The sequence below is a fragment of the Danio rerio genome, chromosome 25 (genome assembly GCF_052040795.2).
Source record: "Danio rerio strain M-AB ecotype USA chromosome 25, GRCz13ab, whole genome shotgun sequence".
NCBI classification, from domain to species: Eukaryota; Metazoa; Chordata; class Actinopteri; order Cypriniformes; family Danionidae; genus Danio; species Danio rerio.
The window spans coordinates 137,501-152,500 of record NC_141045.1 but is presented as its reverse complement, the minus strand read 5'-3'; the positions used below and the strand labels follow the sequence as shown (position 1 = coordinate 152,500).

Here is a 15,000-nt window from a genome sequence, read left to right as displayed (position 1 = left end):
GTGTGTGTGTGTGTGTGTGTGTGTGTGTGTGTGTGTCCTCAGCCAGCGCTCCTTCATTCCAGTATAACCCAGTTAAACCCAAACTCCTGGGGGCCAGAAACGGCCGGGTGGTGTTCGAATGCAGACCTCGAGCTGCACCGCGACCCAACATCACCTGGAGCAAAGGAACAGAACTCCTGCACAACTCCAGCAGGTGTGTGTGTGTGTGTGTGTGTGTGTGTGTGTGTGTGTGTGTGTCCTCAGTCCCGCCCTGTTCACCTGTGCTCCTCCTCCACACCTGCAGGATCTCCATCTGGCTGGACGGCAGTTTAGAGCTGCTGAACATCTCCAAGTCTGACGAGGGGAAGTACACCTGCTTCGCAGAGAACGACCGCGGCCGAGCCAACAGCACTGGATCACTGTCAATCACAGGTATGACACGCCCCTGCTCACCTTAGCAACCACTCACAGCACAGTAACAGCCCTGGTGACCCAGCTCTAGTTTAACCCTCACCATCCTACACCAGCCACAATACACACCAATGCCCTAACAACCATCAGAGACATCTTAGTAATCACATAGCAACACCCTAGCAACCACCCATAATACCCAGCAACACTCTAGCCAAGTCCTAACAACCACATCGGGCAAACTTCTGAGCACATAGCAACTCCCTAGTGACCACAATAAAGAGAAACGCCCTAAAAACCACTAAAAACATCCTAGTAATCACATAGCAACTCCCTAGCAACTACCATAATATCCAGCAACTAACAATCACCCAGAACACATAGTTACTGCATAGCAACCCCCTTCTAGCCATTCAAAATACCCAACAACACTTTAGCAGTGCCCTAACAACAACTCAGAATGCATAGTAACTGCATAGCAACACACTCACAACAACCCTAAATACCAGTAACACCCTAGTAATGCCCTAACAACCACCCAACACAACCTTGTAACCACATAGCAACACACCCACAACCACCCACAAAACATACAACACCCTAGCAATACCCTAACAACCAACCAGAACACATAGTAACTGCCTAGCGACACTGTGGCAACCGCAAAGAATACCCAGCAACACCTTAATAATGCTCTAACATTCACCCAGGACACCTAGTAACTGCATAGCAACACCCTGGAAACTACATCTAATACCTAGCAACACCCTAGTAATACCCTAACAACCACCCAACACAATCTTGTAACCACATAGCAACACCTAAAACCTAATACCCAGCAACATCCTCACAATCACATGGCAACACACTTGAAACCTCCCAAAAATGGACAACACCCCAGCAATGCCCTAGCAACCACCCAAAGCACCACACAACACCCTGGCAACCACCCAAAAAATCTGCAACACCCGGACAATTCCCTAATAGCCAGCCAAAACATCCTGGTTACCACCTAAAAACCCCAGCAGCACCCTACTAACCCCATAGCAACAGTCCAGCATCCGCTCTGAACAGCTGTAGACTGAAGCATCAGACCCGGGATTCTCCAGTGCTCAGATCTGTGTGTGTCTGCTGCCCTCTGCTGTCACACACACACAACTGCAGCTCTGCCATCATCAGAGTGTGTGTGTGTGTGTGTGTGTGTGTGTGTGTGTGTGTGTGTGTGTGTGTGAATAAAGATGATGATGAAGAGTATTATGGTCTGTCTCTCCGCAGACGCCACTAAGATCACTCTGGCTCCGTCGAATGCGGATGTGAGTGTGGGCGAGGACGCTCGTATGGAGTGTGTGGCGTCTCATGACCCCGGCCTCGACCTCACCTTCATCTGGAGCCTGGACGGACACGCCATCGACCTGCAGCGGGACGCACAGCACTACCAGCGCAAGATGGTGAAAACACATGACACACACGCCATTGAAGGGGCAGTTCACACTCAACATGACCATACACACACACACACACACACACACACACACTGTGTGTAACTGTGAGCGGTTTCCCCACAGGACAGTGCGAGCGGGACGTCCAGCTCAGAGCTGCTGATCACACACACACAGCTGAGACACGCCGGACGCTACAGCTGCACCGCACAGACACCTGTGGACAACACCACTGCATCTGCAGAGCTGGTGGTCAGAGGTCAGAGGTCACGCTTCACACACACACACACACTGCTGCTACTGCTGAGATACTGAGCTCTGTGTGTGCCTGTTTCTGTGTGTGTGTGTGTGTGTGTGTGTGTGTTCGCAGGTCCCCCAGGGCCCCCTGGTGGTGTGCGTGTGGATGAGGTGACGTCTGACAGTGTGAGGGTGCTGTGGAGTCACGGCACTGATAATCTGAGCCCCATCTCCAGATACACCGTCCAGCTCAGAGAATCTGCAGCGCAGCAGGACTGGAGAGACGCCGCTACCTGTGAGCACACACATATTCATATTCATACTTATCATCAGAGGGATAACCAGAGTTTGTCTTGACTGTGTAAACCAATCACTAACACTAGTATAGTATAGTATAGTATAGTATAGTATAGTATAGTATAGTATAGTATAGTATAGTATAGTATAGTATAGCATAGCATAGCATAGTATAGTATAGCAGCAGTAGGATACTATATCAATACTATAGTATTATAGTATAGTATTATTATAGTATATAGTAGTACAGTTTAGTAACTATTGTATAGTATAACATATCAATACTAGCATAGTATAGTATTGCAGCACCAGTATAGTATAGTGTACAATAGTGGAGAATAGTATAGCAGCACTAATATAGTAATCAATACTAGCACAGTAGAGATTTGCAGCAGTAGTATAGTATATTAATTCTAGCATAGTATACTATAGTATTGCACAACTATTATAATACAGTATATCAATACTAGTATAGTATAGTACCTGTAATATAATATAGTATAGTATAATATAGTATAGTATAGTATATAATAGTATAGTATATAATAGTATAGTATATCAGCACTAGTATACTGTAGCATATGAATACTTGCTTAGTATGGTGTAGACTTGTAATAATAGCATAGTATATATATCAGCAGTAGTTTGGTGAAGTATATCAATACTTGCAGATTATGGTATAGCAGTCCTACTATAGTGTATCAACACTTAGATATTATAGTATAGTATAGCAGGAGTAGTGTAGGATAGTATATGAGTATAGCGGCAGTAGTGTAGTATAGTATAGAATTATAGTTTAGACGCAGTATAGTACTGTTGTATAGTAAAGTATAGAAGTATAGTATAGTGTAGAAGTATAGTAAAGTATAGAAGTACAGTATAGTATAGCAACAGTATTGTATTATAGTATAGAAAAGAAGTATAGTATACCAGTAGTACTGTAATATAGTATAGTAGTATAGTATTGTATACTATAGAAGTTTAGTACATGAGTATAGTATAGCATCAGTGCTGTATTATAGTATAGTATAGTATAGAGGTATATTATAGCAGCAGTGCTGTAGTATAGCATAGTATAGAGGTATAGTATGTATAGTATAGTAGCAGTGCTATCGTTTAGTGTAGTATAGTATAGTAGTTTAGTATAGAAGTATGGTAAAGTATACCTCCAGTATTGTAGTATAGTATAGCAGCAGTGTTGTAATATAGTATAGGATAGTATAGTGTAGTATAGCTCCAGTATTCTAGTATAGTATAGTAGTAGAACAGTATAGTATAGACTATATCCAGTATATCCACTAGTATAGAGCTCCTCCAGCTGTTAACCAATCAGCTGCTGTGTTGTTCAGCCCCAGTGAATGTGGAGGGAAATGCAGAAATGGCCACCGTGGTAAACCTGCTGCCCTGGACGGAGTATGAGTTCCGGGTCATCGCCACCAACACACTGGGCACCGGGCCGCCCAGCGAACCCTCACCCAAAACCACCACTAGAGAAGCACGTGAGTCTGACTACGTCTCAAGCACCCTTAGTAGTGTGCACACCTGCCCTCACTCACTACTGCTGAGAAATCAGAGTCTGCCACTGCAACACTCTAAAATACTGTAGTAACTGCACTGTGTGTGTGTGTGTGTGTGTGTGTGTGTGTGTGTGTGTGTGTGTGTGTGTCCACAGGGCCGATCGTGGCTCCGTCAGACATAGGTGGCGGGGGAGGGACCAGCCGAGAGCTCACCATCACCTGGACGGTACACAACCCTGACCCACACACACACACACACACACACACACACACACACACACACACACACACACACACACACATACACACATACATACATACAATCTTTGAAAAAAGCCCTACACACTCTGAAAGACTGATTAACTCTTCTCTGTACTCGGGAAAGCTTTAATGCATTTATATGATGACACTTTATGTAGACTATAGCTCATATCTTCAGAAGCGGCAGCAGCAGTGTGTACATACCGTTATTCTGAACACACACGACACTACACACCTTTATAAACATCTACTCAGTGTGTGGGTGGTCCTGTCGTCTGCAGCCGGTGCAGTCTCAGTATTACTACGGCAGTAACTTCGGCTACATCATCGCCTTCAAGCCCCATAATGACCCAGAGTGGCTGCGGGTCACCGTCACTGACCCAGAGGCGCAGAAATACGTCCACAAAGACCCCAAAATCCCCCCGTCCACACGCTTCGAGGTCAAGATGAAGGCCTTCAACAGCCAGGGGGAGGGACCCTTCAGCAACAGCGCTTTCATATACTCTGCACAGGACGGTGAGCACACACACACACACACACACACACACACACACAAACATACACACTCACAGATCAATCATGTGTTCATGTTCGTGTGTGTGTGTGTGTGTGTGTGTGTGTGTGTGTGTGTGTTCGTGTGTGTGTGTGTGTGTGTGTGTGTGTGTGTGTGTGTGTGTGTGTGTGTGTGTGTGTGTCAGTGCCGGCCGAGGCCCCCATCATCACAGAAGCGAGGGCTCTGTCTGCCACTGAAGCGATCGTCATCTGGGTGCCTGTGCAGCTGCCGACGGTGGAGAGATATCAGGTACACACTGCTCATCACTGGGCTTCAGTGCTCTGGGTCATCTGTTCTGCAACATAGCAACACCCTGGCAACCACCCGGAATACCCTACAACACCTTAGCACTGGCCAAACAACTGCTCAGAATGCATCATAATGCCATAACAACACCTTGACAACCACCCAAAATACCCTAGCAATGGCATAACAACCACCCAGAACTGCTTAGTAACGTGAAGCAATACCCTCACAACCACACAGAATACCCAGCAACACACCATGCCATAGCAACCACCCAATACAACCTTGTTACCACATAGCGACACACACACAACCACCCACAAAATATACAACAAAAGCAATGCCCTAGCAACCACACATTAATGACATAGCAACACCCTGGCAAACAGTGAAAACATCCTACAACACAAAACCAGTGCCCTAACAACCACTCAGAACACATAGTAACTGCATAACAACACATTTACAGCCACCCAAAATACACTAGCAGAGCCTAACAACCACTCAGAACACATAGTAACTACATAGCAACACCTTGGCAACCACCCAAAATAACCTACAACACTCGAGCAGTGCCCTAACAACCACCAGACCACATAGCAACTGCATAGCAACACATTGACAACCACCCAAAACAACCCACAACGCTCTAGCAGTGCCTAACAACCACCCAGAACACATAGTAACGGCATAGCAACACCTTGAAGTCCCCAACCAACTCATTGCATAATAATTGCATAGCAACACACTTAGAACCATACAAATCCCCCATCACCCCCACCACCACCACCACCAGCCAGTGCGGCTTATCTGAGCTCTGTCTGCTTCAGGTGCGGTACTGGCGTGAGTCTGTAGAGAACGAAGCGTCTGCTCAGCGGGTTCTGGTGTCCAGTCGAGAGAATCACACACGTCTGGACAACATGAAGCCCGACTCACACTACCTGGTGGAGGTGCGCGCGTGTAACGGAGCCGGATACGGACCCGCCAGCCAGCGCAACAGGATATACACCAAGAAGTCCCGTAAGTCCCTCAGCTGCAGCTACCGGGCCGATCAGCTAATGCTTCTGTCTTATAGTTAACACACTGGCCTACAGCGGCAGCGTGCAGCTACACACACACACACACACTAACACTGCATTCACACGGGGGGTCAGCTCAGACGGTAGCCAATGCAGACTAATTTCATTGGTTGACGTCAACCCTTACTTCAGACACGCCCCCTCTGTCCAGCGCTGACGCTGAAGCCCCGCGTTAATCAGGACCTCTACATCAGAGGAAGAGGAGTCATCATACTGGAGATGCGAATGTTCTGAAAGCCCCTAAAGTGTGTGTGTGTGTGTGTGTGTGTGTGTGTCTTTCAGCTCCCAGTCGTCCTCCTAAGATCATCAGCACTAAGATGCACTACAGCGGCACCTCCATCAACATCGCCTGGGAGAAGGTGGAGTCGCTGAACAACGAGTCAACGGTGGCGGGATATAAGGTGAGGCGCGCTCCGTCACTCCTGCTGACCAATCACAGCTCACACTCACGCCTGCTCTCACTCAGGTCCTGTACCGGCAGCACGGGCAGCCCAGCGGCACGCTCTACACCACCGAGAAGCAGTCCATCGACCTGCCCATGAGGAGGGGGGAGTACCTGGTGGAGGTGCGGGCACACAGCGAGGGTGGAGACGGGGCCGTAGCACAAGTGCGCATCACAGGTGAACAATCAACACACAACACACCACAACACACCCTAACACACCACACACAACACACCACATACAACACACCACACACAACACACCACAACACACCCTAACACACCACACACAACACACAACACACAACACACCACACACAACACACCACAACACACAACACACCACCTTCCTTCAGCTTAGTGCCTTCATTCATCAGGGGTCGCCACAGCGGAATGAACCACCAACTATTCCAGCATATGTTTTACACAGCGGATCCAGCCGCAACCCAGTACTGGGAAACACCCATACACACTCAATCTCACACACACTCATACACTAGTGCCAGTGTAGTTGATCAGTTCCCCTATAGCGCATGTGTTTGGACTGTGGGGGAAACCGGAGCACCCGGAGGAAACCCACACCAACACGGGGAGAACATGCAAACTCCACACAGAAACACCAACTGACCCAGCCGAGACTCAAACCAGAGACCACAGTGCGACACCACTGAGCCACCGTGCCGCCCTCACAGTTATTGTAGACAGTATTGCATGTTTTCCAGCATCATGCCAGCATTTAATCTGCATATAGCGCCCTCTAGTGTCCACATGGGCACTGCAGCCTCACTGTGTGTGTGTTTGACCCTGCGTGTGTGTGTGTGTGCAGGTTCGGCTCCGGCTCCGGCTCTGGCCTCGGCTCTGCTGCTGCTGCCGCTCCTCTGGACTCTGATGCTCTGAGCGAATGTAGACTGACGTGTTCAGCGGTGAAACACACACACACACCGGCGGACTGCAGACACACGTGTGTGTGTGTGTCTTCTCAATATGCCTTACAGCATCTCACTCTGATCTCTCACTGAGCTCTGATTGGTCCAGACGGAGCGCCGCTGCCGCACCTGCTGTCAGGTGTTTTGGTGACAGATCAGCGTCTGAGCGTCTCATGTGTGTGTGCGTGTGTGTGCGTGTGTGTGTGCTCGTCAGATCAGTGGCTTCTCTTCTCTCTGTGGACGGATACAGTCAAAGCAAACACACGCCTGCTCCCCTTCAGCTTCGCTATATTATATGCAATAATTGATGCGTTCCTCAACATTAGACCTGTGCTATACGGTAGATTACGGTAGACGATTATCCTGAGGAGTGTGTGTGTGTGTGTGTGTGTGTGTGTGTGTTTGATGGAGAGGAGAACATCTGTGTTCACACCACAGCTCTGCTGAACGCTGGACTCTGATTGGCTGCTGGTCACTCTCAGGTGTTTGGTTATTGTCAGATAAAGGCACAGCTAAAGTAGTTCCGGCAGGTTTAGAGCAGCTCCATATCCCTCCGCTGAATGATTTCAGTTATTCACAGCTACAGCAGAACACAACAGAACTCCTCCTGCTCCTCCTCGTCCTCCTGCTCCTCGTCCTCTCCTCTTCAGGAGGTGTGCAGCACAGCTCTGTTGTTTTGACTGTATCTCTCGGGTCAGGTGTGTATCGGTGATGAATGTCTTTAACTCAGTTTACTGCAGAATAGCGTGTGTAAGAGCGGAGCGCGCGTCTAACTCTCTCTCTCTCTCTGTTTATATTGACTGTGGCTGCGGACACACACTCCTCATCTGTGCCATTGTTCTATCAGCCTGTGCTCTATGATTTGCTGTGTGAGTGTGTGTGTGTGTGTGTGTTTGCTTACATGTGTGTGAGTGGGTCTGCGAGTGTACATAAGTGTGTGTGAGTATGTGTGTCTGTGAGAGAGTGTGTGTGTGTGTGTGTGTGTGTGTGTGTGTGTGTGTGTGTGTGTGTGTGTGTGTGTGTGTGTGTGTGTGTGTGTGTGTGTGTGTGTGTGTGTGTGTGTGTGTGCTGGCCTTCAGGAGAGTTTTGCCAAATGCATGAATGCCTTGAGCTTTAGCGGCCTGCAGTTATCCAGAGGCCTGATGCATGATGGGATTGCGTGACTGATCTCCATTCTCATTGGCTGTGTGTCGCCGGTTCAGTTCGCAGCAGGTCAGACTCTCTAACAGAAGACTCACCTGTCAGTCATTACTTACCTGCTTCATTCTTCAATTAAACTTTATAGAGACCAAAGCAGCACGCGTCAGTCTGATTCCTGCTGTCCTCTCTCTGTCCTCCATCTCTACAGCTCACACACACACACACACACACACACACTGCTCCACATTCATGATGTTCACATGTAAATGAACCATCAACCAGCATTAAACACAGAGGAAGAGCAGTGAATGCCTCTCATTGGCTGATTCCTCCAGACTCCACCCACTCACACAGTGGGTCACACACACACACTGCTGTTGGTGGTGGTCTGGTCATCAGCTGCTCTGCTGGATGAGCTCAGGTCAGTCATCATGTGTTCTTCACTGCAGTGAATCAGCAGAGACTCCTCAGATCAGGTCAGCTTGTGTCTCTGTATTGATCAGATAATTTGGTCTGTCTGTTTCACATTTAGTTTTGCCCTTTTTTAATCACATGATCTGGTTGTACATATAAACACACATAATTAATTACACAGTGTACATATGAAAACACACTGACTTGTCCAGTGACTCATCTAATTAACATAATTAAGTCTGTAAATTGAACTTTAAGCTGAATACAAAATAACGAGTAGAGGTATTAATAAGATAATAACACTCGCCACACGCAAACATAGTGTTATACTATATACTATCTGAAATCTACAGTCGCTATGGTAACACAACAACTATAGTAATTGATCTGTTGCGGTGATTCTACAGTCGCTATGGTAACACAACAACTATAGTAATTGATCTGTTGCGGTGATTCTACAGTCGCTATGGTAACACAACAACTATAGTAATTGATCTCTTGCTGTGATTCTACAGTCGCTATGGTAACACAACAACTATAGTAATTGATCTGTTGCGGTGATTCTACAGTCGCTATGGTAACACAACAACTACAGTAATTAATCTGCTGCGGTGATTTTACAGTTGCTATGGTAACACAACAACTACAGTAATTAATCTGCTGCGGTGATTTTACAGTTGCTATGGTAACAACAACTACAGTAATTAATCTGCTGTGGTGATTCTACAGTCACTATGGTAACACAACAACTACAGTAATTAATCTGCTGTGGTGATTCTACAGTCACTATGGTAACACAACAACTACAGTAATTAATCTGCTGTGGTGATTCTACAGTCGCTATGGTAACACGACAACTATAGTAACTGATCTGTTCCTGTGATTCTACAGTCGCTATGGTAACACAACAACTACAGTAATTACTCTGCTGTGGTGATTCTACAGTCGCTATGGTAACAAAAACTATAGTAACTGATCTGTTGCGGTGATTCTACAGTCGCTATGGTAACACAACAACTATAGTAACTAATCTGTTGCAGTGATTCTACAGTTGCTATGGTAACACAACAACTATGGTAATTGATCTGCTGTGGTGATTCAACAGTTGCTATGGTAACACAACAGCTATAGTAATTGATCTGCTGTGGTGATTCTACAGTTGCTATGGTAACACAACAACTACAGTAATTAATCTGCTGTGGTGATTTTACAGTTGCTATGGTAACACAACAACTACAGTAATTAATCTGCTGTGGTGATTCTACAGTCGCTATGGTAACACAACAAATATAGTAACTGATCTGTTGCGGTGATTCTACAGTTGCTATAGTAACACAACAACTACAGTAATTGATCTGCTGTGGTGATTCTACAGTTGCTATGGTAACACCTGGTATTGTATTGTGTTTGTCAGTGCACTGTAGTTAATTGTACAGAATGCTGCAGGTTATCATTCATTAACAGAGGTCATGTATAATGTGCATTACCCACTTTACTATAGCTCTCACTCTCTCACTCACTCACTCACTCACTCATTCACTCACTCACTCTAATTCGGCTCATTCTCTATTTATCAGGGGTCGCCACAGCGAAATGAACCACTAATTACTTTGGTATATATGTATAACCGGCAGAGGCCCTTGTTTTACGGTAGTACGTGTAAACTCCCTGCAGTGTTGATTATATTAGTGTTTACGTGCGTTCAGAGCATTAGAGAATATGATAATAATTCACACACCCACTGCAGCCCTGCAGTGTATTTCTGTTATAACATATCAAATCGTGTAAATTCTGCCATGTTGTGTATATGTGAATAGAGCCTGACTAATAAAGGCCGCGGTACATTCTTCACACTAGCCTCCTCCTCCGCTCTGTGAGCCTGCGCCGCGTGGGGGAGGGGCGTCTGTCTCCGTGTGCGTCTGACGTCACCGCGCAAAGACCCAAACCCGAGGCTGAAGCTGTAAACAATAAAACCCAGCCCGTCCATCATCCATGAGCGAAACATGCGGCTGTCCGTGATGTCGGTGTTCCCGGTGCTCCCGGTGCTGCTGGGCCTCCTCTGCGCCTCCGGGCCCGCTCGAGGTGAGTGTGAGCCGGTGTGGAGCCGAGCTAACGGTAACGCTAGCTCTCGGCCGTTTACCGACATTCCCGCACATCCGGGGGCCGCTCGGTCACCGACACCGAGATCCGTTATTCGGTGCTCCGGGATCAAAACCTGTACATTCGCGCGAGGATGCGACGGTCAGGGGCTCATATAGGATCTCTCTCTCGTTCTCACTCACACACACTCACACACACACACTCACACACACACACAGCTTAAGATGGATGATGATCACCGTGATTTAGCATCAACATCAGCTGTAAACACTGCTCCTCATCCTCCTCCTCATCCTCCTCAGTGGTCATCTGTGCTCCTCAGGCTGAATATTGCAGTGTGATGAGCATCAGTGTTGTTATTCTCATCAGTAGATGATCGGTTATTCTTCATTATATTGATCCCTCATCTTCATCATCATCTTCATCATCAAATGTGCTAACCTGTAAACAGTGGAGCATTTGCTGCTGTTGTTCACTTGCTGTGCGGTGTTGTGGGTTATTCAGAGCTGATGTACATTATTATTATTATATAACTGATGCAGATTTGATTTCTGTTACTGTATTGTTGTATTGTTTGTGTTTTCTTCATGTTATTTTGGTTTTTATTTCTGTTCTTATTTTAAATTCTTCCCTTTTAAATGTGATCTGAAGTATTGTGCATGATGTTTGTGTCGCTCTATATCATATTTAGATTTGAGTCATTGTTTTTCATTGTTTTATAGTGTTTTGTTCTGTGCTGTTGATTATAGTCAGTGCTGCTCTGCATAGTTGAGCTCAGCCCATTTTAAATGAATATCGTCGTCTATTTCTCAGTGAATATAGCTCTTATGTTTGGCTGCATTTGAACAAAGCAGATTATTAAACCTGTTTATTTATTATTTAATTAATGTTTTAGTCACTGAACATCTTTAGAAAGATTATTCATATAAATTCAAGCTAAATATTGCAATTATATATATGTGTGTGTGTGTGTGTGTGTATATATATATGTGTGTATATACAGTTGAACTCTATTATTTGTCTCCTTGTTTGTTTTTTTCCCCAATTATATTGAATTTTTCCAACACATTTCTGTACATAAGTGTGATAACTCATCTCTAATAACTGATTTTTTCTTTATTATTATTATTCTTCAAGACACTTACTGCTTAAAGTGACATGTAAAGGCTTCACTAGGGTAATTAGGGTATCTAGGCAGGTTAGGGTAATCAGGCAAGTTATTGTATAATGATGGTTTGTTCTGGAGACTATCGGTAAAAAAATATAGCTTAAAGCGGCTAATAATTGCCTTTAAATGGTGTTTAAACAATTAAAACTGCTTTTATTCTAGCCAAAATAAAACAAATCAGACTTTCTCCAGAAGAACAAACATTATCAGACACACTGTGAACATTTCCTCAATCTGTTCAACATCATCTGGGAAATATTTAACAAAGAAAAAACAATTCAAAGGGGGTGAATAATTCTGACTTCAGCTGCATGTGTATTTATATATTTATATATTTTGTTTATTTATTTATTTAATAAATTTTTTATATAAAAGTATAGAATTGAATATTCTTCCCTATCATATGATTTTGGTTGTACTAATATTTGCACAAATATAATACTGTAAAGCTTCCTGTAGAAAACATTCCTGCAAAAGAGATCTGTGAGGGGGAGAACTCATGCTCAGCTGTGTGTGTGTGTGTGTGTGTGTGTGTGTGTGTGTGTGTGTGTGTGTGTGTGTGTGTGTGTGTGTGTGTGTGTGTGTGTGTGTGTGTGAAAAATCACTCCAATATTCATTATTATTAATAGTAGTAAAAGTAATAATGACTGCAGTAATAATTGAATTTTATTTAATAAATATTTAACAATTACACATTTACATTACAACAGAATGATTTACTTACAAAAACCCATAAAAACCAAAATGACCTCTATATATATATATATATACAGCTGAAGTCAGAATTATTCACCCCCTTTAATTTGTTTTCTCTTGTTTTAATATGTCCCAGATGATGTTGAACAGATTGAGGAAATGTTCACAGTGTGTCTGATAATGTTTGTTCTTCTGGAGAAAGTCTGATTTGTTTTATTTGGGCTAGAATAAAAGCAGTTTTTAATTGTATTAAACAGCATTTTAAGGTCAATATTATTCGCCCCTTTAAGCTATGTTTTTTTACCGATAGTCTCCAGAACAAACCATCATTATACAATAACTTGCCTAATTACCATAACCTGCCTAATTACCCTAGTGAAGCCTTTACATGTCACTGTAAGCTGTATAGAAGTGTCTTGAAGAATTTCCAGTCTAATATTATTTACTGTCATCAGGACAAAGAGGAAATAAATCAGTTATTAGAGATGAGTTATTAACACTATTATGATTAGATGTTAAGTTAATTGGGGGGGGGGGGGGGGGCTAATAATTCTGACTTCAACTGTATATATATATATAAACATAAGACGCTCTAAATGAGCATTTTTGTCATCCTTTAATATTTCTGTGGAGCTGTTTCACTCTAAACACAATGACATGAACCTATTTTTGCCATAAAAGTGTATTTCCTGAACACACACACACACACACACAGGAGTGACAATAAATGCTCATTATAAAGAAATCTGTGCATCTGAACTCTTCATATATATATCTCCAGCGGGGGAAGTGAGTATTGAACTCGTCACTCATGTGTTCTCAGAAAACATATTTATTTCTGAAGGTGCCGTTCACTTAAAATGTTCCCAGATGCTGAAAGCAACCAAATACATCCAGATATACAAAGAAAACAAACCTAATGAGTTCACTAATGAAGTAGTGTGTAGTGAAGTGAAACTGTACTGAACACATGAAGAAAGGGGGGTGTAGTTCTGCAGTGACAGCCCAGACAGCGACTGAAATCTGTCAGTGGTTCTTCAGCACTCCTCTGCCCTTCCTCAGAAGATCATGAAGATCAGCAGCTTCAGTCCAACATCTACACCAGCAGCAGGATGAAGATCAAGACATTTCAGCAGGACGATGATCCAAACACAGCCGAGGAGACTCTCAGACGCTTTCAGAGAAAGAAAACCAAGCTGTAGAATGGCCCAGCCAATCACCTGACCCCAACCCAATAGAGAATACAGAATACAGCTCAGATCTGACAGACGAGACCCACAGAAGCATCAGGATGTGCACGGCTGAGCAGTGCATGAGGCTCTCCTCACTCTCCACACGAGAGACGTCTTCAACCTGCCGTCATTAATCAAGCCTCTATATAGAGTATTACACACACTGCAGCAGGTCAGCACTGCTCCTGCCAGAACACACAGCTCACGCTCACACTCACACGTGTTCATTCTGTTCATCTGTGTGTGTGTGTGTGTGTGTGTGTTTCATATTCATCAAGCAGTGCTGTTATTATCCCACACACACACACACACACACACACGAGTGTTACAGTGTTGCGCAGCAGTGTTGAGCATCTCTGAAGCAGCAGATTGTGTGTGTTCTCTGTGCTGAAGTGAATGATGGTCATGTGATCACCTGTGGACCAATCACAGCTCTCTGATGGGATGTTTGTGTGGTGAACAGGTTACTATGGAAACCCCCTGAACAAGTACATCCGGCACTACGAGGGTCTCTCCTACGACACGGAGATGCTGCACAGCGACCACCAGAGGGCCAAACGCGCAGCCACACACACCGAGCGCACGCTGCAGCTGGAGTTCCACGCGCACGGCAGGTCAGACACACACACACACACACACACACACACACACACACACACACTAAACACACACAATAAACACACGCAATAGACACACACCCCTGGCGCACGCTGCAGCTGAAGTTCCATGCTTACGGCAGGTTATACACACACACACACACACTAAACACACACAATAAACACACACCCCTAGCGCACGCTGCAGCTGAAGTTCCATGCTCACGGCAGGTCAGACACACACACATACTCTTACCGGCCACTTTA

The 15,000-nt window shown here is 44.9% G+C and overlaps 2 protein-coding genes across 4 annotated transcripts in view; both read left to right on the top strand.

Annotated features, from left to right (window-relative positions):
• cntn1a (contactin 1a) overlaps positions 1-8,680 on the top strand; it is a 34,192-nt gene extending 25,512 nt beyond the window's left edge. Inside the window, exons 13-25 of one of the 2 annotated variants that reach the window (XM_087310469.1) lie at positions 43-193; positions 284-411; positions 1,666-1,838; positions 1,956-2,088; positions 2,200-2,361; positions 3,713-3,862; positions 4,036-4,106; positions 4,423-4,657; positions 4,840-4,943; positions 5,771-5,960; positions 6,302-6,420; positions 6,486-6,639; positions 7,288-8,680. In XM_087310469.1, the coding sequence (XP_087166595.1) occupies positions 43-193; positions 284-411; positions 1,666-1,838; positions 1,956-2,088; positions 2,200-2,361; positions 3,713-3,862; positions 4,036-4,106; positions 4,423-4,657; positions 4,840-4,943; positions 5,771-5,960; positions 6,302-6,420; positions 6,486-6,639; positions 7,288-7,358 (1,841 nt within the window). In that variant the 3' untranslated portion in view covers positions 7,359-8,680. 2 annotated transcript variants of the gene reach the window in all.
• A 2,193-nt stretch (positions 8,681-10,873) lies between these two features.
• adam10b (ADAM metallopeptidase domain 10b) overlaps positions 10,874-15,000 on the top strand; it is a 12,610-nt gene continuing 8,483 nt past the window's right edge. Inside the window, exons 1-3 of one of the 2 annotated variants that reach the window (XM_087310504.1) lie at positions 10,874-11,023; positions 14,601-14,876; positions 14,965-15,000. The exon at positions 14,965-15,000 is cut by the window's right edge and continues 724 nt beyond it. Coding sequence is in view for 1 of the 2 variants with exons in the window: in NM_200420.2 (NP_956714.1) it covers positions 10,945-11,023; positions 14,601-14,751 (230 nt within the window). In the remaining variant the exon portion in view is untranslated. 2 annotated transcript variants of the gene reach the window in all.